The sequence below is a fragment of the Cicer arietinum genome, chromosome 4 (assembly GCF_000331145.2).
Source record: "Cicer arietinum cultivar CDC Frontier isolate Library 1 chromosome 4, Cicar.CDCFrontier_v2.0, whole genome shotgun sequence".
NCBI lineage: Eukaryota > Viridiplantae > Streptophyta > Magnoliopsida > Fabales > Fabaceae > Cicer > Cicer arietinum.
The window spans coordinates 32,886,506-32,911,836 of record NC_021163.2 but is presented as its reverse complement, the minus strand read 5'-3'; the positions used below and the strand labels follow the sequence as shown (position 1 = coordinate 32,911,836).

The 25,331-nt window shown below is 32.6% G+C and overlaps 4 protein-coding genes across 4 annotated transcripts in view; 1 reads left to right on the top strand and 3 right to left on the bottom strand.

Moving 5' to 3' along the window:
• The window catches only part of LOC101489595 (uncharacterized), an 11,634-nt gene extending 2,938 nt beyond the window's left edge, over nucleotides 1–8,696 (bottom strand). The window contains exons 1-11 of the mRNA XM_027330293.2: nucleotides 8,064–8,696; nucleotides 6,963–7,506; nucleotides 5,729–5,980; nucleotides 5,055–5,146; nucleotides 3,348–3,555; nucleotides 2,378–2,559; nucleotides 2,054–2,275; nucleotides 1,617–1,795; nucleotides 976–1,069; nucleotides 804–860; nucleotides 552–727 (exon numbers count right to left, since the gene is read on the bottom strand). Of these exons, the coding sequence (XP_027186094.1) occupies nucleotides 552–727; nucleotides 804–860; nucleotides 976–1,069; nucleotides 1,617–1,795; nucleotides 2,054–2,275; nucleotides 2,378–2,559; nucleotides 3,348–3,555; nucleotides 5,055–5,146; nucleotides 5,729–5,980; nucleotides 6,963–7,506; nucleotides 8,064–8,549 (2,492 nt within the window). The 5' untranslated portion in view covers nucleotides 8,550–8,696. The remainder of the gene's footprint in view (nucleotides 1–551; nucleotides 728–803; nucleotides 861–975; nucleotides 1,070–1,616; nucleotides 1,796–2,053; nucleotides 2,276–2,377; nucleotides 2,560–3,347; nucleotides 3,556–5,054; nucleotides 5,147–5,728; nucleotides 5,981–6,962; nucleotides 7,507–8,063) is intronic.
• A 5,127-nt stretch (nucleotides 8,697–13,823) lies between these two features.
• Nucleotides 13,824–14,433, top strand: LOC101489273 (uncharacterized). Its single transcript, XM_004513814.1, has 2 exons — nucleotides 13,824–14,014; nucleotides 14,121–14,433. Exons 1-2 carry the CDS (start codon nucleotides 13,824–13,826, stop codon nucleotides 14,431–14,433), a joined length of 504 nt encoding a protein of 167 aa, XP_004513871.1.
• A 3,654-nt stretch (nucleotides 14,434–18,087) lies between these two features.
• On the bottom strand, nucleotides 18,088–19,261 carry LOC140920037 (uncharacterized). The gene is made up of 4 exons (XM_073367347.1): nucleotides 19,056–19,261; nucleotides 18,871–18,971; nucleotides 18,625–18,692; nucleotides 18,088–18,342 (listed from the first exon to the last, which is right to left on the bottom strand). Exons 1-4 carry the CDS (start codon nucleotides 19,259–19,261, stop codon nucleotides 18,088–18,090), a joined length of 630 nt encoding a protein of 209 aa, XP_073223448.1.
• Nucleotides 19,262–19,271: 10 nt separating this feature from the next.
• LOC140920036 (uncharacterized) lies at nucleotides 19,272–24,891 on the bottom strand. Its single transcript, XM_073367346.1, has 5 exons — nucleotides 24,648–24,891; nucleotides 24,112–24,544; nucleotides 23,113–23,737; nucleotides 19,633–19,701; nucleotides 19,272–19,376 (listed from the first exon to the last, which is right to left on the bottom strand). The coding sequence occupies exons 1-5, from the start codon at nucleotides 24,889–24,891 to the stop codon at nucleotides 19,272–19,274; spliced, it is 1,476 nt and encodes a 491-aa protein (XP_073223447.1).
• Between the last annotated feature and the right edge of the window lie 440 nt (nucleotides 24,892–25,331).

The following is a 25,331-nucleotide window of genomic DNA, read 5'->3' as shown; positions in this document are numbered from 1 at the left end:
AAAAAAAAAAAAAAAAAAAAAAAAAAAAAAAAAAGAACACCAAGTGACTTGGCTATGAACCTCCTCCCAAGAAAATATCAAACAAACGGCTCCAGTATGCAAATGAGCCAGGATAATACAAAAAATTAATGCAGGTATGTAGAAGAATGTACATCTGTTAACCTAATTTCAGAGTTCAGCCAGAGGCAAACAAAAAGCTGCACGATTTCCAGATTCATAAACCAAAAAAACGTTACTGTTAGAACATTAGCCACATGCAATATTTTCCGCTTTGCGTGCACTCTTAATTTGCAACACACGTGGACAACAAGTACTTTAAGACATGGCAGTGTAGGAGGAGCTTAAAGATGAAAATTGATTTGTACAAAAAGAACATTCAGTGTGTTTACGCAATGGACAACCTTTAACGCACAATGACCCACCACAGAAAAGGTATGTATGCCCTTTGTTCTAAAGTGGAAATGATATTTTCCATCACAACATAAATGCTAAAATATATTCTCGAGGGTTGCACATCCTCCCATCTAAGACCTATGGAGATTAAAACATACTATATATAAAAAATGAGATAAATATCATAATTACGTTTTCTGACCTTCACTATGTGTACCATCAGCATGTTGAAACAAGCAAACCGGGTTCTAAGAGAAGCAACAGCAGTTGGAGGCTTTAGACCAAGTAATAAATCAATTAGCTCCATATATTTAGAAGAATAGCTTGGGTGCTCCTGCATCATCAAGCAACAACATTGAGACATATAACAAGAGAAAATGAAACAGAGAAATATATCACACAAAACATACCTCCAAAATTTTGCTCAAGGTGTTGTATGCTTCATAATGAACACTCTCATTTTTTGCCTAAAAAGCAAGCATATATTAAATGTTATTTTTCAAAATTACATATGTTTGTCAAAAGAATTCAAGGGGGAATATAATAACAAAAATAAAGTATTGCTCAGCTTTTGAGAAATACCTGAATCGATTGAATGGTTAAATTATAAATTATCTGAACAAGATTATCATTGGCTCCTTCAACAAGACAAGATGATATCTCCAATATCGCGCACCTGAAGAATAACAAGACTCTGGCTTGTCATCTATTATAAATATCAATAAATATAATAACAAGAAATTGAAAGACAGGAGATAGTTTTAAGTGGTAAGGTTTCCTGATTCTCCAATTACATTTGCTATTTTGTTTAAGACGATGTAACGCCCAATCATATTTAAAGCAGCCAAAAAATAAGAAAGATGGCATTAGAACGAGATTAACAAATGAAGAATTCTCAACACATTTATCCGATTATAGAAAACTGTTGTTAGGAACCAATTATCTCTAAAACATAAGCAATCGAAGTCAATCTCTCACTGATGGCAAGGTTTAGATGTGCTAAGCACACGAATGGGCAACTCTAATAACACTCCTTGACATGAGCACTTTAGGGCTGAGTCATGGATATTACAAGTCTTTATCAAGAAGAGAAATTGAGTGAATAAAATCTGAAAAATGAATTGTTATTTAAATCTGAAAAATCTCTGTTGTATGAAATTCCGCAGCCACTATATATCACCACCTGTGCAACTAATCATGTATAAATTAGTTACTAGGTTCACCTTTGAGAGCATCCCTTCTCATCACTTGGCTCAATGTCCAACACTCTACTGCTACTCGTCAATAACTCACCATCATCTCCACCTTCACAATCTACAAACTCAAACCTCTTGAGCAGAGACATAAAAATTTCTTTGCTTACAGAAGAATCAGTTATTGAAGCTAGGCACCTGATTGCACCCTATAAAAGCAAGCCAAAAAATTTGAATTATTTTAACTATCATATTAGAGGGAAAGAAATGCCAGAGGCAATATTATTAGTAACAAAGTAATGTTCAGCCTATAAATTCTCTAAAGTTATATTAAATGGCACAAAACAATGCATTTTAAATATTTGAGCAAAACAAACAAGTCATATATTTTCATGACCAAGTAAGATGAGAGAATGGTATCAGTAAACAGGGGAGAATCAGTAAAAAATAATTGAAAAATGTGAAACCTTTAGAGAAATCCGTGTTTGAGGAAGTGAACTGATAAATAAATCTGATAAAATATGAAGCAACTGATTTGAATAAGATGCCAAGGCCTTTATGTTTCTTGTAGCAACTTTCTTTGAATAAGCAGGTTGCATGCTGAACTCTAACGAAGAATCATGTTCTGCATTACAATCTGCCTGGATCTTTTTAGGGCTAAGTGCAGCTTTATTCTCGTTCACAAGAATCTACATAAAATTCAAGAACATTTAGATGGAAAGTTGATTGAAAAAACAAACAAATAAAGCCACCAAAGTACAAAGACCTCCATCTGTTTATGAAATTTTGACCTGTAATGCCGTGGTAACATTTTCAAGCATGGAGGCCTCCTTTTTAAGAAAAGTAATAAGCACATCACATAGACGAGCAGAATTTTTATATGTATCAGTTGCATGACGACAAAAGCTGGGAAGCAATCCCCACAATTCATGGGCACATACCAACAGATCTTGACTGATCTCTGTCTTTTTAACTGGAAAGAAACGACACAAAATTTGCTCAAGAATTTGACTAAATTAGTTATTATGGCATAAAATAGATAATGCATGTCCAACAGCTTAAGGAAAAATGTCTGAAATGAGAGTGCATACAACAACTTTAAAGAAATACATTTCTCTCAACATAAAACATAGTAATATTCCAAAATGAGTAATCCTCAAAATTTAATTTCCTTTAACTATTTTTCTCCAAAGTCCCAACTACATAAAAAGAGATGATTTATTTACTGTTTTAGAGTAGAACTATATTCTCAATAGCAGCACAATAGTGGGTGATCACAGTATTAAAGAGCCGAATTGGGGTGTGATGCGGCGCTAAACACTGGTATGGTGAATTTTTCTGGAGTGAATTTTTCTGGAGCGAATTTTAGTTGCCACAAATGGTAGCAAAATCAGCTTTTTGCGGAAGCTAGAGCCAATAGAGTTTGAAATTCCTATTTTACCTCTGTTATATCTATTCAAATTATCTGTTTAAGGGCTGTTCTTGTCATTTATGTTTATAATTTTAAGTAGCACTACCCTCTTCCCACACTTGTTTACAAAGATCCATATGAAAGGACGAACTCAGCCTCTGTTCTCTGCATTTATGCAAGAACCAGCTGCTCTCCTGCCCTCTTCATTTTTAGATACGGCAACTGCTATTCCTGGCGACAGTGAAGGCCGCAGCGAAGGTCGCACAGATGTAGAGGACCATTATAATTATAAAAGGAAACACGTGATATCAATAGATATAGATCTTCAAGTTTGACATGTTGCAATATACCTTTACGGCTAGCCTTCTTAAAAGACTTCGCAAGAGGAATGATATGCTCCATGTAGTATGCAAGCGGTGCTCCTGTAATGTAGTTCTTCAAGATCGGTACTAGCCAAATATTTGAATAAGTATAGTGTTCATCAAGAGAGATAGATACAAGTGTGAGAAGTCTCTCTGGTCCCATGGCAACAACAGCAGACCCAATGCATTTCTGAAGCTGCATAACATTGAAAACCAGATGAAACAGTAATCAGTAGAGTAGCTTTAGTTTATATTGAACCAGAACATAAAAAACAGTAACGAGGACAAAAATTGAGACCAAACCACAAACAACATGATACAAAAGTCAAGAACAAACAAACATCCGACAAAAGCCAAGACCAAACGGCAACTAGGACAGAAACCAAGGGCAAACTGCAATTAGGATAAAAGAGGGGTCAAATCGCAACTGGGACAAACCCGGGTCAGATTACATTTGGAATAGTCGAGGCCATTATGCATCTAAGATACCCTTGACTGACAACCCCAGAGAGATAAGGTTGCCAGAATTTGTGCATGGTCAATTAGAAGGAAAAAATCATAGAGATAATGACATTGTTTTAGTAGAGTTCCAGATTTTAGGGAAGCAACATAGCGATTGCAAAGGGCATCTAGCCATGTTGACAGTGTAGCGTTTTACGTGATATTTGTGTTGGCATCCCAAGACCCTTCAACAGGCATCTAGCCCGATGAAAAATAATTTCAGTCTCAGAAAATGCTGCATCAAAATTTGTGCAGTACCCTTCCATCACAAACCGGCAACTTAGCATTTTAGGTATAAAGGGAAGTAAAAATAATACTCAAGATATTAAAATTATATTGATATTAAAGTGAACGATATGTAAGTTATTACTACGAGAGCCAAAGCACTTATCCTTATTTATACTAATACACTCTTAAATCTAATTAATTCAGGAAACTAATCATTGAAAAAGAAAACATGAAAACTAATATGAAAACATACTTATGACAGAATATTAAATTGCTGAAATATTTTTCAAATATTTCTAACATGACTACCATAGTTATCAATATTTTGGAAAGTATAAACTGAAACTAATCATTATACCGATGGAGAGTTTCCAAAGTTGAGGCATGAATGAACTTGGATTCTGAATGTGCTTATGGTAGTGTTTGATGCACGAATAAAACAGAATGGTACAATTTTGTTCTATTCTATTCTTATTGATTCCAAGTTGAGACATGAATGAACTTGGATTCTGAATGTGCTTATGGTACTGTTTGATGCACGAATAAAACAGAATGGTACAACTTTGTTCTATTCTATTCTTATTGATTCCACACTTTGAGTGGAACCAAAAAGTACCACTTTTTATCCTCATGGATAGTTCTATTATATATATTTTTTAAATATATTCAACATAAAGCAGAATTCTTATATTGCGATCCATCACATACTAACTCTTGAATTTCGGGTTTTAAATCCAACACAACCCTAAAAGCTAGCTCAAGAGGTAGGGATTGTCCAAACCTTATACAGACAGTGTTGTTCAATATACTAACTTCCTAAGTTAAACTACCCAAGAATTTTAAAATGAGTGAGAAACAACACATAATGGAGAAATACATGACATTATTAATTATGGTATGGAGATTAATCTACCAAACATAAAGATCAATGTGGAAACAGCCAACGAATCTTTCACCAGTACTTACATGCTTGTTATTAGCCTCGCCACCGGAAATTTGAATCATCAAGTCAGCAAGTTTAAGCACAATATTCCTCATAAATACAAATGAGAATTCTCCTGCAACCAACCAAGTTTACAAAGAATAAGATCGAGATGAAATGTAGTTTCATTACAAATTTCTTTTGCACAAGAAACTCTATTATTGATAATGAGAAGTCCAATACTAGATAAGACATTATCTCCTCACACAATAAAAAAGAGCACTGAGCAAGACATACACACAATCAAACCCTTCAATCCCTCAGCACAAACACAGAGATAGAAAGAAACAATCCAGTGTTTTTTCTTTTTATTTTTTGATAAAAAACATTAAGAGAGAAAAGAAGGGAAGTACAATGAAATGGGTGGACAAGATATCCTGCTACATGAAGAAACTAAAAGAAAACAGTGAGCCTAAGTGGTTTGAAATTGCAATATCAAAACTTTTAAGACATGTGCAGAACACCAAAGTATGATCATAAACACAACCATATTCCAAAGCATCTGTGAAGGACAAAGAAGTAACTTGCTTAACAGAATTATGCCGTCAAGTATCTAACAATTGATAACTAAGACCAATTAGATAGATCAAAGAATTTGAAAAGAAAATACTTTGTCTACAGTGCTAATATAGTGATACTGTGATAGACAGTTCCATACCAAGCTCGAGAAACAAAACAGATATGACTGACAAAAGATGCTCATTTGGGATTCCATCAGTAGCAGAAATGGTGTTCTCAAAAACTGCACATGTTGATTTTATTGCATTGCCTTCCAAACTTAGCTGATTATCATCATGAAACGATTGCTCTGTACTAATTAATATGCATTGTGAACCAACATGATGCTTGAGCACACCATTCAAGATACTTGAAGCCTGTGATGCAGTGTTTTCCTCAGAAGTTAGAAGCCCTAAGTTCAATATTTGCAGATTGAATCAGAAGATTATAATATAGAAAATAGAATATAAGGCAAGAGAAAGCAGTAAAACTAAAATATGTACATGAAATATCGCTTTTACTACAATGTCTCTGCAGTAACATTATTGGCAATACCCAGGGACGGAACTAGGTATAGTCAATTAGGGGCACTTGCCACCCAACACCAAATGAAAACTGCCTAACATATAAATAAAAGAACAAATCACCCCCAGTATGATAAATGTAATAATGGTTAACATTCAAGGCTTATACTAAAAAATATTGATACAAAAGATAGAATAGAAGAATAGACTTACACATTGTCTTGCTATCTGTAAAAAAAATGTATGTCAAGGTCTTTCTTTTATAATAATCTTTCATGGTGTTTTTTCTTTTGTTGGTTAATATCTTTCACAGTCTCTTTACTTCTCACTTTATATAAATACATTTATTAAGTTGACAAAAAATTAAAATGATAAAAAAAAATAAAAGAATATCATTTGATGGCTATGTCAATGTGTTTGTATTTATTTATTTGATTTGGTAGTATTTCTTTTTTTTGTTAAACTAAATTTTAAATTAATATTTATTGTAGAAGCTAGTCTCGTATCACGTGTTATATTCTTGCCAACCCCAAACAATTTTTTCTAGTTCTGTCCCTGGCAATACCTAAGATTTTAACATTAATCAGTAGCAAGTTATTTAGATATTATTACTGTACATTCATAGTATAGAAGTTTTATACTTAGAACAAGACACAGCATGTCATAAAAGTCCCTGCAGGCTGCAGCAGATATTCATGGAGAAAAACCAACAAAACCATTGCGCCAGGTACATGGAAAATGTTTAGAGACGAACTATCAATAGTCGAACTATCAATAGTCGAACTATCAATAGACCTAAATAAGATTAGATTAGATTAATTACAATTAATTGATTTCTATAAGGGATGAACATAGAAGCATCATACATACCCATCATAGATTGACAAACTAGAGGAAGATTCTTGATCCACGAGCTTGGTTGTCCAGTATAAAGTAAGTCCATTGCAAACCTTAATACAGTTGCGGCAAAAACCACAGTATCCAATGGGTTCTTATCACCCAAAGATACAAAAGAAGCAAGAGAAACTACAATGTCATCTATCTCTAAGAGAATATTTCGGACTCTCGAAGTTTCAAACATAGCTTCTACAGTTTTAAGGATGTGCCTTGTAAGTGCCGAAATCTGAGAACCAAATAATTTATGCACTTCAGAAAGAACTTTCGGAACAACTTTCATACAAAGATTAGGAGCAACCAGATTAACTACATTTAGTACATGTAGGACTTCCTGGTGCTCGTGTTTCAAAATGTCCTTATTACATTCACCAACAGTCCTCAAAGCAATTAATTTCACTGTCAAATCAATGCAACTTTTTAGCTCAGACAAAACCAACTTGCTAGCTTCCTTAATAACAGTGGAGGATTTGAGTGACCCAAAAAACTTCTCAAGAGATTCTTGAGCACATCTTCGCACCTAAACAAACAACCAACCAATTAAGCATCATGAATATTTATAGTAGCCATGACATGTTCAGGTGGTATCGAACACTTCACCAAAAATTTGGACTCTCTTATTTTTTCTTCTATTGTTTAAACCTCTATACGAACACGTCTGAAAATATTGTAACAATTAATAGAAAAATAATACGTAAATACAGTAATACATATGTATTGTTGGTAATGTTTTCAATTAAAAATCTACCAAAAACGACCACCAACTGCCTTACAACTTTTCCACCTTTTCTCAGCTGATGCATTGCCCAAACTATTTTGTGAGCATTTTGACAGAACAGGACTAACAGTAGTTAAGGAAAATGACCTAAGTTTTGTGCTTAAATGAAATCAACAATCTCAGAGTCATGAAGCAAAAACCAATGTTAAAAGGGCAGTGCTTATTGTGTTGCAAGATAAAACTAACATTTAATCGGGAATTCATGGACCAACCACCAATGCATGGCAACTAGATATAAATTAAACACATATTTACAACAACAACAATAATAATAAATAAAAAATAAAAGACTGTGTGACCTTTGGGCGCTTATCAATGGAGAACTTCAGCAAAGTTTCAAAACCTAATTTAATGGAATCCCAATCCTCCAAATCACAAAACCCAAGCAAAACCCCTACGCACTTCACACCAGCCCTCAAGCTAGAAACGCCCAACCCCTTCCCCTCTCTCACCAGCAGCTTCCCCACGATTTCCGCCGCCTCCCGCGCCTTCTTTGCGGAGATAGCACCGTGTGGAACGAGCGGAAGCGTGATTGCCATGAAGGACGCGAGAGAGGATAGCGATTCAGAGTCTAGGGACTCAGACGACGCGGCGGTGGAGATAGCGGCTGCGAAATAGGCGGGAGGCGTGAAAGGGAGGGACTCGGAGGTGAGATTGGAGCGAAGAGCGGCGGCGGCGGCGAGGAGGTGGCGGTGGTGCGGCGCTGGGGATTTGGCGTAACGGTCCATGAGCTGTTGACAGAGGTCGGTACCGTCTTTGAATGTCTCGGCGTGTTCTTCTTCCATTTGTTACGATTGTGGTGATTCCTCCGATCGGAGAGTTTTCGACGGCGGCTGAGTAGTGATGAAGTGAAGGGTTTAACCGTTTTAGGGGTTTCTTCTTTCCAAGCAAATAAATCGCGAACAATTTTAAAATTTTGTTCAAAAGTGTTTTTAACTTTTTTTTATAGTATTTTTATTTTATATTATTTTTTTCATAAATCTGTGAAAATAGATTTCATGCCCGTCGGGTGTTCTTGCATTTATCTAGTTAGTGTATATTTAGAATGAATGGTTTAAAAATTGTTGAGATTTGATTTGTTTTTTAAATATGAATTTTAAAATTAGGATAATAACCCTTTTTAAACGGGTTATACTATAGTATGTTAAATTTAGAATTCAAAGAATTACTTTTTGAATATCGATCAATATACGTAAAAGGATATATTTTGATAATAATCTAATTCAAATTTATAAAATACAAGTTCAAATTATAAAATTTATTCCGTGTTTTGATTTGATAACTTTGGAGGATGTATTGTAATTCTTTGAATATGTTATTGAGAATTAGAATGAAGTATACTTTTTTACATGTATGATTTTCAGGAAGACAATTGTTCTAAGAAATTTTGGTTGAATATGCTCGAGATGAGGTACATAAATTAATTTATTTTATAAAGATCAATAAATTTTGTATTCTACAATTATTCACTTTAAGATGAGTTATATGATCCACATCATTGATTTTTGTACACAATTTAAGATATATCTTATATCTCATAAGTCGCAAATAAAAACACAAATAATTTATTTATAAAGTATTTGTTTAATTTTTTAGTATTTTTTTTTTTTTTTAATTTAGTATGTTTGAGAAAATGCATTCCATGCACATGTGGGATGTTCTTGCCTTTATGTCATTAGTATATCGGTGATTGTTGGATCTATATCGAATGGTTTTTAAAATATGGAGGTTTTGTTTCTTTTTAAAATATAGATTTTGAAAATTGGATTGTCCATTTTGATTAAATGGTTATCGATGCACTAAGTTGTTCATCAAAGTCTCATTTATTCAATGACTAGAACTAAAGGAGGATTTATGACTCGAAAATATAGGACAAAAAACCATCGAAAGTACATGTATAAGTACATGTGCAATGCACGGGGAGAAAATCATCGAAAGAATGTTAAACATAGAAATAAATGATTAAATTGCTACAATCAAAGCCAAAAATGAAGATTGGTCACACTTACTATCATTAGTTGCACCAAAATGCCTTAAATAGTCTTTAATCCATTTTGGTACAGCACCAGATTATCTCTAATTTATTTTGTCACAGTGATTGTATTTGTCGTATTTTCCTGTCATTATTTGTTATGGCTGGTGCTAAGGATGATTCTCTTCAAGTACATTGGAAAACACATTGTCCGAAATTGGGGAGAGAAGAATTTTAGGGGCCATCGTCCAATGTTGTTGCTTCTGCTCCTTCTACCATTGGCTCTAGTTTTGGTTATGTATACTCATCTGAGATTGTTTCCCAAATATCTGATATTGCAGAACAACTTCAAAAACTTCTTGCCACTCAATCACATGCCATGTCTGCCACCTCTTCTAAAGATTTGAACTTCTCTGGTATGTCAGATATATTTCCTTCCATATGGATTCTTGATTCGGGAGCATCTCATTATATGACATACGATGATAAATCTTTTATGTCTGTGAAACCTGTCTCGTCTGTGTCGGTTATGACTGCTGATGGCACTTCTTTGCCACTAGCAGGCGTTGGTTCTGTCTCCACACATAAGATGTGTCTTTCTGATGTTTGTTTGTTATGATCAGTATTAAGGAGTTGATTTTGGTTTGGTTCACATGCTTTCAATTGTTGTGGTTCTTTGCTGATTTGGTTGGTAATTTAATTATTCGTCTCTCCTATCTCTTTGGTTGCTTTCTTCTGTGTTGTCGCTCTCTCTGTTGCTTCTTCTGTTTGATTGTTCCTCTCTCTAGTGATCTGCTTTGTTGCTTCTCTCCATATTGATTGTTCTATTTGTTTGCTCTTCTCTCATGTGGTTCCTCTATTTGGTTGCTTATCTCTTTGTTTAGTTTGGTTTGGTGTAGTTTAGTTTGGTTTGATATGATTTAGTTTTGTTTGGTTATATTTGGTTTGGTTTGTTTTGATTTGGTTTCATGGTGCTACTTCTTTGGTTGTTCCTATTTGTTGATTTTGATATTGGTTGATTTGAGCTTTAGTTTGAGGGGTTGGTTCAATATTAGGAAATTTTAGGGGAGATGTTAAGTAGTATGTTATTGGGCTTTTATATTATATATTAAGGGTTTATTTTGATATGGTTGTTGCTCCTTTTTTTGATTGCTCCTTTTTCGGTTTGATTTTTTGTCGGCTTGGTTCTTCTCTTGATTGTGCCTATTTGATATGATTTCTTGTTGGTTTGGTTTCTCTCTTTATTGTGATTATTTGGTGTAGCTAATGATCCTCTCTTTGGCTTCTGCTTCTTCTTTCGTTGCTTCTCTCTTTGTTGGTTCTTCTCCTTGATTGTTGCTTCTTCTTTGGTGACATCCCTCTTGTCCCCCCCGGCTGTCCAACCACCTCCTGCGATTGTTGATCCTCCTCGTCGTTACCCCTCTCGTCAACTTTGTCTGAGCCCTCTTCCTATAAAGAGGTTGTTTTTGATCCTCTTTGGCAGCAGGTTATGGCAGAAGAACTATCTGCATTGCACAAAACCAATACTTGGGAATTAGTACCTCTTCCTCGTAGAAAACGTGTTATTGGGTCTCATTGGGTATACAAGATCAAAACTAAGTCTGATGGATCAGTTGAGTGCTACAAAGCATGTCTTGTTGCAAAGGTTTCTCTCAACACTATGGTATGGATCATGAAGAAACTTTTGCTCATGTAGCCAAGATGACCAGTATTCGTACTGTTCTTCTTTACAGATTGTTGATTTGTTCACAAAGATGCATTCCATTAAACATTTTCGTTTTTTAGTGGAAAAACTCTCGACGCTCCATGTTAATGCATCGTGAGTTTGAGGGGAGATTTTAGATAATGTTATTATATATTAGTAGTAAGGGTATTTTAGACATTTCTATTCTTTTATATATATATATACTCATTGTAACCCTATTAACTTAAGTTTGGTTCATTCTATATTATGAAACCCTAGAGTGGTTGTCTCTCTTCTTCCTCTTTTCATTGTTAACACCCCTCAACTCAACCTGAGAGACATATACGCGACAGTCGAGGTAAACATGTGTTGCATGGTAGCTCCTAACATTTAGAGTGCTACCTCCAAGTCACCCAGGAATTCCCCACCCGAATACCTCCAAGGTCTAACAATCTTGCCTGGCTCAACAGCAGACCGCCACGATCAAAATAATCACTAGGCTTGTCATACCTTACCTATATGATGACAAAATAATCTCCACTTCACAAATTCTCAATGTTAATTTTCTCCCTTTATTGACCTATGGTGCTCCATTAAGACCGTCATCTCAAACACAAATTGGAATCACAATTATTTCATCAACTATGGGGTTACTTCAATATTCTCATCACAAATTATAACATCACTATCATTAATCACATGTCATCACATAAACTCATCACAATCTTATACCATCAATCTCATCAATCATACATCATCACATAGACTTATCACAAATTTATAACATTATTATTATAAATTATACATCATCATAATCACATAAACTTATCAAAATGCATCAACCTTTTATTATCACATCACCTAAACCTGTCTAGTCAAACATAAAAAAACGAGTTATAAATTGATATAGTATAACGAAAAAAATTTGATTAATTTGATTGCTTAATGGTTTTAGTAAAAGAAAATGTAAAAATAAAATAAATTAAAAATAAGAAGTACAAAAATATTCATTTGTCACTAAATACAAACAAATATTCATTTTAATAATTGAATAATTGTTAATTTAATAAATTAAAAGTAATAAAAATATTTAAAAAAAATTCTTTTAATCAAATCAAATCAGATAATTTGAAGAAAAAAAATGCGGTAGAGTAAATGTGACAAAATAAATAGTGTATTATATTATTTGAACAACCCATCTTAGTTTATAGATAAATTTATATTATTTTAATAAATCCCTCATATTTTGCAAATAAATTAACAACTTAATTCTATTTTGTTAACAACTTCTTCCTATTTTTTCTTCGAATCTCATAAACAAAAATTAATAAAAATAAAAATAATAAAAATAAAATAATAAAAAATAGTAAATTATTTAATGACATCAAACAAAATACATTAAATTAAAGAAAAAAAATACATCAAAATTAAGCTGACAAAATAGAAGGGCGTTGTTAAAATTATATAACACGTTATTTATTTTGGCACATCTATTTCACTGCAATTTTTTTCTTCAATTTAATGTATTTTATTTGATTTTATTAATAAAATTTGGATTTTTTAAATATTTTTATTATTTTAATTTATTAAATTAATAATTATTCAATAATTTAAATTAAAAAAAAAATTAAAACCTTATACATCAACTAGATGCGACCTCCTGCGTCAAATTATTTTTTCCTTCGTGTAATCACAAGGCAAATATGCGAACCTTGGAAGAAAAAATAAAATAGGATAGGTGTATATTTTTTTGGGAACCTTAAAAAAAAGAAATATTTAAATAAATTAATCTCATTTATTTTACTATAGTTATTTTAATTTTTTTTATAGAAGAGATTTATGAAATAGTAACCGCATTAGAGATAAAGTAGGAAAAAAAATTTAGCGTAGTCTAATCCCATTCCTATGAAAAAGCATAGCAAAAAGCATGGTCCCAATGCTATCTAAATCTTTGCCTAATATTTATAATTTTTTTATATTTTATTATTAATTTTAATCAATTAAGTAGTATTGTTAATAAATAATTAATATTTTTAATAATAATTTTTAATTATTATTTTCTTAATGAGTATCCACATTATAAATCAGTGAATATAAGCCGTCGATTATTGTTAGTTATTTTAAGATGAAAATTATAAATCATGATAAAAGTAAAGAACATTTTCAATTTTATTTTCAGAAAACTTTTCCTATTTACTAGATGAATAGTCAAAATATTCCAAAACAAACAATTTTAGTTTTAAAAAAAGATAAGAGGTTTTAAAAAACACAGATAAGTTTATCCTACTCTTTCTCGGCTGATAGTTATTATTGTTTTCACTTTTCACTATTCATTTCCGCGCCTTGAACTCACTTAAATTGTTTTTGCTTTGAATATTTCTTCCATTTCATTTCACTAAGAACATGAGGAAGAAGAATCCTTCACCTTCTTCTACTTATCATTCCCGTGTTGATAATGAGAAAACAAATAGTTCAAGTATGATGCACAAATGTAATTTGTGTGACAAAACGTTCAACTCCGAAAAAACACTCGATGGTCACAAAACATCGCACCGCTCTAAGCTCGTTCAACCTCCAATCAAGAAACGCTGGTGGTAACAATTATGATGATGTGAAATAGAAACATATATGTCTTTTTTGTGATAAGGTTTTTCCATCAAACAAAGCTTTGTATGGACACATGAGATTGCACTCTAATAGGAATGATACTTATGACGATCAACAAATACTATCAGCTGCTGACTTAACCAAATATTCCCCGCCAAGATCCCGTGAAACGAAGAAACGATGCGGTAAAAGTATAATTGATTATGAAGCTATTAATGTCGCTCAAATACTATGTGAAATATCTCGCGCTGACCATGAAATATTGAAACTTTCAACCGATATCGATAATCAAATTAACAACAAACTAGTGACGACAGTGAAAGATAATAACAAGTCATTAGTGGTCAGATTCAAGTTTCCTAAAGACAAGAAGATCTTTCAAACACATCATGAAGATTGCAACTGACGTGGTAATGAAGAGTAGAGAATTGTTTATAATTTTGATGTTTATCATATAGTTATTTGTTATTTGAAGAACTTGAGATATAGTTATTTGTATTAATTCAACGGAGTTATTTCCTATTTTATCAAATAAAATTTCCATTTCTTTTTATTTCAATGATTAAATCAGTGATAAAAATTGAAAACAAATTCCTACTATTTCGATGGTTAATTTCCTACGATCCAAGAGGTTAATTTTCCATATATGTATAGTAGTATTGTTGTCTACTTTTTGAAATTAATCATTTGAAATGAATAACATAATAATTAACCGTTAAATTTAAGGTTGAAATTTTGTTTTTGATTTTGAAGTTAATTATTAGAGTAAAAACTCAAAGTTAATTTAAATGATATTTTTTATTTTAGAAGAACATTATTTATGTCAAAGTATTAAAAATTGCATTGGTGTAAAAAATCAATCGATATGTCATATATCTTTAGTACTTTTTTACAGAGACTAAATAGCTTGCATGTCTTTACTTTTATAAATGATATGTGCGTATGTTTTGCATGCAGAAATTATGATAAAAGAATTGCATAAAAGTGAAGCTAGCTATTGCCTTAATAAAATAGAGCTGATAGGTAATGTATGGATGGAAAAGAACAAAAAATAAAGAAGTGGTTTTGAAGAATCAAAGGAAAATTATGGTATTAAGCCAACTAACTATCTTTATCTTTATAATAATAATAATATACCCAATCAACTCATTTAAATGTTGTATTTGTTGCAAGTGTCAAACAACCAATACATAATAACTCAGTCTCCAATACATTTTTTTCAAGAGCATGATAACAAAAAGAAAACGAGGAGAACTTTTTAAAAAACTGCCTCATGTAAGGTGTATAAATGCTTTGTAAAACCGACAATTTTAATCGAAGGCGTCTTTTATTGTTTGACATGCGTCAATATTCAACATCGACATAATACCGATATACTGATTACATTTAATTAATTCATTTTCTCAAATTATTATCCTTGTTGGTGTCAACGTCATGTTTTTCTGTTTGATAACTGTATCAATATTCATGCTTCATCGTATACATGTATTTCTAGTTCTGGTTTTATTAATTTGTTTCTAGCTGTTGCTGCTCCATATGACACCTCTGCTCGTCCATTCACATGTCTAGTTGTTTCTTTCAATTTTCCTATAACACTTGCTCTTTAAGAATCAATTGCATGTTGTATGTATTCTATATGCCTTTATTTTACTATTATCAATTTATTCAATCAAGTGTTTAAAATTTAAAACTTGAACATTAGATTGAAAGTATCAATTTTTAATCAAATGTAGCCTTATGTGATGGATGGAGTCACATATGCAGATATATTGTCTTCTGTTTTTGAATCATATTTCAATACTATAGTATATCACATCCTTTACACCATTAAATATATGTGTGATTATTTATACTCGTCAAAATCTATTTGTTTTATTGTTAAAAATATTAGATAAGTATATATTAGTAGCAAGGGTATTTTAGACTTTTCTATTCTCTTATATATATATATATATATATTTATTGTGACCCTATCACACTAAGCTTTTTATTTATTTGGTTTATGAAACCCTAGTGGATTCTTTGTCTTCCTCCTCTTTCATCTTCTTCCCTTTTATGTTTATCATTTTGGGATCTATTGTAAAAAGTAGTCCACAACTTAGTATTTATACTTAGTGTTTATCATTGTTAACAAAATAATTATCCTTCACTTACAAGGATTTGGTTCTATAAGAGTACCGATTATATTTTCCTTATTCATCTTAGTATTCTTGTATATGTATCAGATATATTGTTAACATATTTCAATTCAATAAAATATTTTACCCTAATTTTTGAGATGATATCTGAACTCTTGGTTTAAGGCTCTCTTACACATAAACCTGAACTTCCTTTATTGCAGTAAACTTTTGCCACCGTCATTGTGGCTCTACCATCATTGCAGTCTTTTTGTAATCTCTAAAGTTTGTTTGCTGCATTTGTGACACTCTAAACTCCAAATAAAAGATAAATTAATTATCTTATTTTTAAATCAATGAAATTCTTCAAATAAATAAATATATAAACTTCCAAACATTTTTTTTATTAAAGTAAAGAGTATCACGTAATCATGAACATGTCACATAAATTCAAAATTTCCATCAAACTTAACAACTCGAAATCATAATATCAGACAACAAAATCCTTTTTAAAGTACACATACATAAGTTTAATATTAAGTGCAAATGTAGTCTCAACCCAATGTCACTATCAGAGCGAGAATTCCCAAAATAAAATACGCTCAAAATAACGTGAACATAATGCATATAATAAGAGTCTTCAAGACACGATGACTTTCGTTTCTCTGATGGTACTAGTCATCACCTGCAACTTACGACTCACAATAAAATCCCAATATTTGGTTTACACTACTCACAATGTCGGTATTCTCGTTCATCCAACGTTATTTAATACTCATAAAATCAAACCTCCTCTCATCCCTTACTTTGATTGATGATTTTTCCAAACAATGTCGTTCTGCTTATTTAATGTGTCGTGTCTTCGCCAACCACCTTCTCTAATAGTTTGCAAAAGAAATAAAACAACATAATAACCAAATACAGATGAATTATTTGGTACGATAGGTAAGTAAATTGTTTACTATTTGCAACACCATTCCAATAAGAATTTCCTAACAAAAATTATATTATATAAGATTTTAGTATCAATAGATTTAGATATTCAGTTGAATTTACCAAATAAATTTCAGTACAACGTAACAATTCTACTACTTGTAAAAACATAGGGAACAATTATGCTACTTTAGAGACGGTTTACAATTTAATTCAAAACACATTACACATGAGATCAAAATATCATTTTATAAATAGTTGATATTCAAACAAAAAAAAATTATTAATGTTAATCATGATTGTAAAAAAAAAAATCAACTAAAACAGAAAAGGCGATACATTATATGATCGGAAAAAAAAATCCAAATAACAATAGCATAGACAGTGGATGTTCGCAAATAATTTAAAAATGGCAAGAAATTAACCGAGAAGATTAAAAATCATGTAAAAAGAAAATATATGCTTGATTCTTTAATCCGATAGTAGTAGCCGACAAAATCATGACCGAAAGACAAAGATCGGTGTGTGGAGAGGTGACTATGGCTGGCTTGTTGGAGGAATTGGAAAGGAAGGTTTGGTGCGATAGGAATAACTTTGCTTTTAGCTATCTATATATATGTGTATATTTGCCAACTAGATTAGCTAGGGTAACAGTGCATCGGAGTTTGGTTAAGAAGGTACCGCTAAAGAGTGGTGTTTTTAGTTTCTTTTATTTATTTGTTTATTATTACTATATTTATTTGATTTTAAGGAAAAATAAATAAAAATATTTTTATTACTAATAGTTTAGATAAATTTTAAAGTAACACAAAAAATTATCAATTATATCAAACACACATACAATAATAATAATAATAATAAATAATAAAATAATAATAATAATAAATTATTATTATTATATTACTAAAATATAGTAATAAGAAATTGGGTGTTACATTTCTCCCCCTGTAAGCCAAATTTTATCCTCGAAATTTACCTGAAAAAAACAGCTCTGGGTAAGTATCACGCATTTAACTTTCTACTTCCCACGTAGCACTTTCACCAGTAGCACCTCCCCAGACAACCTTAATCAATGAAATCGTCTTACCCCTTAATTCTTTGACTTTTCGGTCTTCAATCCATAGCGGTAAGGTCTCAAAAGATAGATTCTCTTTTATTTCGACTTTGTCTGACTCAATCACATGTGAAGGATCGGGAATGTATTTACGAAGTTGAGACATGTGAAAGAAACTATGAAGATTAGAAAGAGTCAGAGGCAACGCGATCTAATATGTTGTTACCAACATGTTTAAGAATTTGGTAAGGTCATATAAATCATGGAGTAAGCTTTCGCATTTTTAATGCCCGACCAACCCCAGTTGTTGGAATAACTCTGAGAAATACATGATCACCTTCTTGAAATTCGAGGTTTTTCCTTCTTTTATCATGGTAACTCTTTTGCCTACTCTAAGGCGCTCTCATCTTTTCCTGGATCATTTTTACTTTATCAATAGTCTGTTGAACAATCTAAGGTTCTAGCCCAAGGTTATCGCCCGTCTTAAACCAACACAGAGGGGTCCTACACCTTCTCCCATACAACGCCTCAAAAGTTTCCATTGCAATGCTAGAGTGGAAACTATTGTTATATGTAAACTTTATAAGTGGTAAAAAGCTATCCCAACTTCCATTTTGTTCCAACACATAAGCTCTCAACAAGTCTTCTAGGGATTGATTAGTTCGTTCAGTTTGCCCATCTGTTTATGGGTGGTAGGCTGAACTCATCCTAAGGTTCGTACCTAAAGCGCTTTGTAAACCTTCCCAAAACTTAGAGGTAAATCTAGGGTCTCTATCTGACACTATACTTGATGGGATTCCATGCAACTTCAAAAATTCCTTTATGTATTTTCCAGCAAACCTTTCCATAAAATAAGTTATGTTTATCAGAATAAAGTGAGTAGATTTAGTTAATCTATCCACAATAACCCAAGTACTATCATACCTTTTTGGAGTCCCAAGCAAGCCGTCAACAAAGTCCATAGAGATGGTATCCCATTTCCAGTAGGAAATACTCAAAGGTTGCATCAAGCCTAAAGGTTTATGGTGTTCTATCTTAGACTTTTGACAGGTCAAACAAGCATACACAAACTCAGCAACATCTTTTTTCATTTTAGGCCACCAAAATATCTTCTTGAGGTCCTTATACATCTTTATGGCTCTAGGGTGAATACTTAGACAACTCCTTTGTCCTTCCTCTAAGATCATCTTTCTTAACTCCTCCAAGCCGCCCTCCAAGCAGCCGTTTGCCACCTTTTTTTTCTCTCTGTAAATTGTAAATCCCAAGAAAAATTGAAAAATATCTCATCTATTCACATATGAGAAGAACTATTTAAAGTGGTTTCAACTTCTGTGAACTTTTTCGAAAGGTAAGAGGATCGCGGAAAACATAGCAGATGAACCCCTAAAGGTAAATACGATTCTATGATCATGGCATGGTTATTAGGCATGACAACAGGGTATGGCAGGGATGGGTTTTTGCCTCCGCACCCCACACTCAATTAGTCGGGGAAAACCTGTACCAGTCCCTGTTTCTTATCGAATGTGAAATTTAACTCCCCATCCCCACCCGCGATGGAGTTCAAAATTCCCTGCACCGCATCAATTCATATAGATAAAATAAAAAATTTTAAAATCATATTTATTATAATTAATATAATAAAATAATAAATATTATACAATAATAAAATTAAAAAAATATTAAAATCATATTTTCTATATACAGGAGATTATAACTTTTAATATTTTAAAAAATATTAAATATATTGAATATATACATGTATATCAAATTTTAAAATAACAATAATATTACTAACGAAGATTAATCTGGTGGATATTTGATGGCGTTACAGCAAGTGTACTAGTTCGTTGCAAGTAATAATGAAAGCGGTAGTACCGAGTTTCGAACTCAAGGATTGCGTTTTACTATTGAATTATATTTAATTACGAAAATTAAACAAAAAGTTTCTTATTTGAATGAAATAATATTTAAAACTAACGACTGTAATAAATTTGATCATTTATAATAAGAAAAATGTCAGAGATGAGTTACACTTCGAATCCAACCTTGATGTCTAATTTGATCATAGTTACTGAATTCCTTTATTGAATTATTACCGAATTCTCTTTATTATTCTTGCCCTAATGTCTTAGTGACAGAACCTTTAATTCCAAAGTAACCCCTAATTCCTTAGTGGATTTAAGATTAGAATTAAGCCTTACCGTACAAGAATTCTCTTGTTAAACTATTGTCTTGCAACTAATTTAATTGGTTTCATGACCTGCATCTATCCCTAGACTACAAATTCATGAATTTCTTATCTCAAGCATTCGTAAAGTCCACTTCTGTTTCAAAATACGAATCGTAGAACATTTTAATGTTGATCAAGAAATAAAAATCATTAAGCACTTAGATGAGAAAAATAATTCAATAAACTCATTCACATAACTAGAAATCAAATTAGAAAAATAAGGGTTTCATGTTGTTACACTCATCCCTAACAAATAGGGTTTAGTTACTCATGACAGAGATATAAAATATAGAGATTAGAGAAGAATTACAAGAAAGATTCATGAATGATTCTTGATAAAACTGCTCCAATGGTGTTGGAAACGGTCGTCTTTGAGTTTTTCTGCTAGGGTACAAGTCTCCAAACTTCCCAATAGTCAAAAAGATCCATAGAAAGTGAGGAAAAAAACACACATTTTTAAACATTCAACCGTGTGCCACGCGCCTCATGCGCAAGTGGACAGAGTCAGGAAGGCCGAAATGCACCTAGGCATAGGTTTTTGCGCTTCAGGCGCACAACATATGTTGTCTGACTTATACTGCATTTATTTTCCTTTTTCGAGTCTGAATTTTGTTTTGGTATCTTCATGAAAGTTGTATCTATGATTATTAACTTTCATGTGCACTTGGTGTGACTCAAATTGGACATGGAAAACTCCAAATATGACTCAAATACTCTATATAGGGCATGTTGATTTCTCCCCAAAATTCAGCACTGCATTAAAACAAGGAAACAACGCAAAACTACGAAATGTATCTACTTAATCAAAGAAATAAGAACATAAACATTTTATTAAATCCACAAACTAAAATCAACAAAATATATCAAATAAATCTTTAAATTAACAAATGATTAAAGATAGATAAGACTAAAAACAATGAAAAATATGCATATGATGAAGAGTCATCACAACACCAAACTTAATTTATTGATTGTCCCCAAGCAACAATTAATTTTTCAGATTTGGTACAATTAAAATCAAACTTAAACTCAAGTTCTCAAATCAAATCAAAATCAATTCTCAAAGTTCCAACTACTACAAAATATTCATCATACTCCATGGTTACTTACAAAAAAAAAAAAAAAAACACACACACACACAATTTGTACACTTTAGCATTCATTCATCAAGTTCAACTCTTTCTTCACACAATCTCACCAAAATTTCTCTCAAGTGTTTAGCAAGGGTTATGAATTTATCACTCAAATCCTAGAACATGCATCACGCTACCATATGCTTGAAAAAATTCTAGTTAGCAATCACAATTCAACAAACACATACACATTGGAAGGACTTTCGATTTGTAATGAGGTTTAGGTAAGGGTAGGACATTTTGGGATAGTAGGTGTTACTACTTGTAGTTAGACAGAAATTTTCAAATTATTCTCCCTCTTTTATTTTTTTCTCTCCACATTTTATGGTGGACATTCTCAACCATTGACAAAAGAACTAAGAAGATGTTATTTATCAATTTACGAAAACTATATTTTTTTTTCTTTTAAATTTTTTTTCTTTTTTTTTTCTTCTTCTTTTTGTGAGAATCACCACCTCAAACTTAAAAGATTTATATCTCATGAGCAACCCCAAACTTAGAATTTTATCAAGATGATAATTTTTTTTTCTACCGAACTCCAAGTAAGATGATTTAATTAAAGTCAGGTTTTTGGCTTGTAATGTGGCTAGTAACCGAAATAAAAGGGTTAGACTCAAAGGGGCTAGCAAAGGATAAAATTTTCATAGGGTTGTTAGAAAGGGTCAAACGAACAAACAAAATTGCCTCAGTGTATGCATAAATTACAAGTGATACAAGTCAGAATTAGTGGAAGTTCTGAAGGGATAAAACATGTTCGGATAATCACACAACAAAGAATTAAAGTTTTTAGGCTCAAAAGCTCATAACTAGGATAATAAGAAAGAGTATGAACTATATAAATGATGCCAAACATGCCACTACAAAATTTATTTAGTTTTTTTTTTAAAATGGCAAGTGAGACTTCGACAACCAATGAGTAATCAACAATGCATGCATTAGTGAAACTTATCGAATTGAGCAATTATATAAGCAAATAAATAGAGTTTAAATTTCAAAATCTGAAACAAATAGTTTAAGACTAGCTTCAAGTTGTTAAAAATTCTTCATCATAGTGCACATTTACACACAATTAAAAAGAAACAAATTCAAATAAAAAATAAGATTGCAAAAATAAAAGTTACCTCAACCTATGGGTTGTCTCCCATGAAGCATACCTTGACGCCTCAACCATTGTCAAGGTGTATTAAATGACACAAAGAACATATCATCTTTCTCACAAAGGGATATATATTTCAAGTGAGGTGGCAATTGCTTGAGTTCAACCAGTAGCGTCTCTTTCTTTTACTCTTGGATCTTCATTATCTTTAACAACATCTTGGGGTAAGCGTAAAACTCTTTCTAACTACAGAATGGGTCCTTGATGTTCAACTTCTTCATTGATTATCGAATTGAAAATCTCAATTCGGTTGCACCCTTCTCTTTTGTTTGAATGCTCTATGGCTTTTAGATTATTGAATGTAACTGTTTCCTCATTTACCTTAAAGGTTAAGGTGTCATCCGCCACATCAATCATAACTCTCCATGTTGCTAGGAATGGTCTTCCCAAGATCAAAGGGATATCATTGTCTTCCTCCATGTCTAGTACCACAAAATGAACTGGAAAAATGAACTTATCTACTTTGACCAACATATCTTCCACCATCCCATAGGGGTGTTTCATGAATGATCTGCAAACTGTAACATCAACTGTGTCTTTGAATCTTCCAATGCCTAAACTTTTGTATATGGAAAGGGGCATAAGACTCACACTAGCCCCAAGACCATACACGAGTTTCCCAAAAGTTCTATCCCCAATAGCGCAAGGAATAGAGAAGCTTCCAGGATCCTTGAGCTTCGGTGGCAGCTTCCTTTTTAGAATAACACTGCACTCTTCGGTAAGCATCATCGTTTCACTACCAATTTTTCTTTTCTTTAACAGAATCTCCTTCATGAACTTAATGTAAGCCGACATCTGCTCTAGCGCTTCTGCAAAAGGAATGTTAATTTGCAATTTTTTAAAATTATCAAGAAACTTACCCAATTGTTTTTTAGTTTCTTCCTTTCTTAATCTTTGAGGGAATGGAAGACAAATTTCAGACTTTGGCAAAACCTTCTTTTTCTGCACCATAGGTTCTTCCTCCTTTTCAAGAGCGATGTGCTCCTCAACTGATGTCAGGGTGACCGTTTCTTCCGAGTGGGTTGAAGTTGAAGTACTCCAACTCTTTGTGGCTTTAGGTGGTACTATTTCACTTACCTTGCCACTCCTTATTATCACAACATTGACATTATTTCACGGATTCAGAACTGTGTCACTAGGCAAATTTCTTGGTGCTTTTTGTGCTATTTTTTAAGCAAGTTAACCTAGTTAGGTCTCCAGATTCTTTATTGAGGCTGAGTGATTTTGCATGACCTATGTGTTGACCTTGAGATCCACCCTGTTGATCTTTTCATGAAAATTTGGATGATTTCTCCAACCCGGATTGTACGTACCAGAGTAGGGATTATTCTTCTTCCCATTGTTACCCATAAAGTGCACCTCTTTTGGTTCTTATGTATCATCATCATCCGGTACTTTACAAGCTCCATTTTTATGTGCTCCCCCACAAAAGTCACAACCAATATGTTTCAATAATTTGACAGGGGCCACTTGGGTTGCATATTAAGAGTTGCTATTCCCTTCTTTATCTCAACGGAGATAACATCTATTTTTTTTGAGAGCACCTTCTCTTGAGCCAACCCAACATCCATAACATTCAATTCTAGTATACCACTTGTTGATCCACCACCTCTGTCATACAACATCCTTTTTTCATTTGACGCCATGATCTCGATAATTTTGCGTGCTTCTAATGCGGTCTTGTAATTCAAAGAACCCCCTGTTGTAGCATCCAACATAGTTCTAGTGTTAGGCCTCAAACCATTACAGAATATTTGCATCTGGGCAGTGTCTTCATAAGCATGATTGGGGCATCCTACTAGTAATCTCTTGAACCTTCTGTAAGTGTCACGAAGAGATTCTCCCTCTTTCTGTTTGTAACTAGAAATCTCTTGCCTCTTTCTAACGAACACAGCTGGGGGAAAATATTGTTCCAAGAACTTATCTTCAAGGTCATTCCATGTGGTGATGCTTAGCATCTTCTTTCAATGATAATGGAAATAATTTCAACATCTTGCCTTCTTCAGAACAACCATCCACTTTCATTGTTTCACATAATTCAAAGAAGTTCGTGAGGTGTTTATTGGCGTCTTTGTTATGCTTACCGGAAAAGTGAATCTCCTTCAACTCTCGATATAGAGCATGGCTCACTTCAAACTTGTTGACTGTAATCGGTGGGTTATGGATAGCCAATTCAGCAAAGTTTCGATTTCGATTCCCATACTCGCTGAGGGTGCATTCAGGTGGTGGTGGATCGACCATTTACGCAAAAATGAAGAAATCCTCAAAATCCTCTTCTTCCACCGCTAATTGTGTTTCCATTTGTCTTCTTTCTCAAACCTCTTTTCGATTTGCTTTCGCTGTTTTTTCAATTTCTGGATCAAAGAAAAGTTTAGCTGAGGACTGGCCTCACATCAAAGGTTAGACAAATTGTGAGTAATGAACAATTTTAAAATAAAGAAAAATAAATAATTAAGTAAAACTAAAACAGTTTTAAAACATAATTTTTTTCAAAATTAAAAATAAAATAAAAGCAAAAATTTTATTGCAGAGCAAAAAATTTCAATTAAGTAAATAAATTATAACTATATAGTGATATGACAGTCCCTGACAACAACGCCAAAAACTTGATGGTGTTTCAACAAGTGTATTGAAATATTGCAAGTAATAATAAACTGTAGTACCGAGTGTCGAACTCAAGG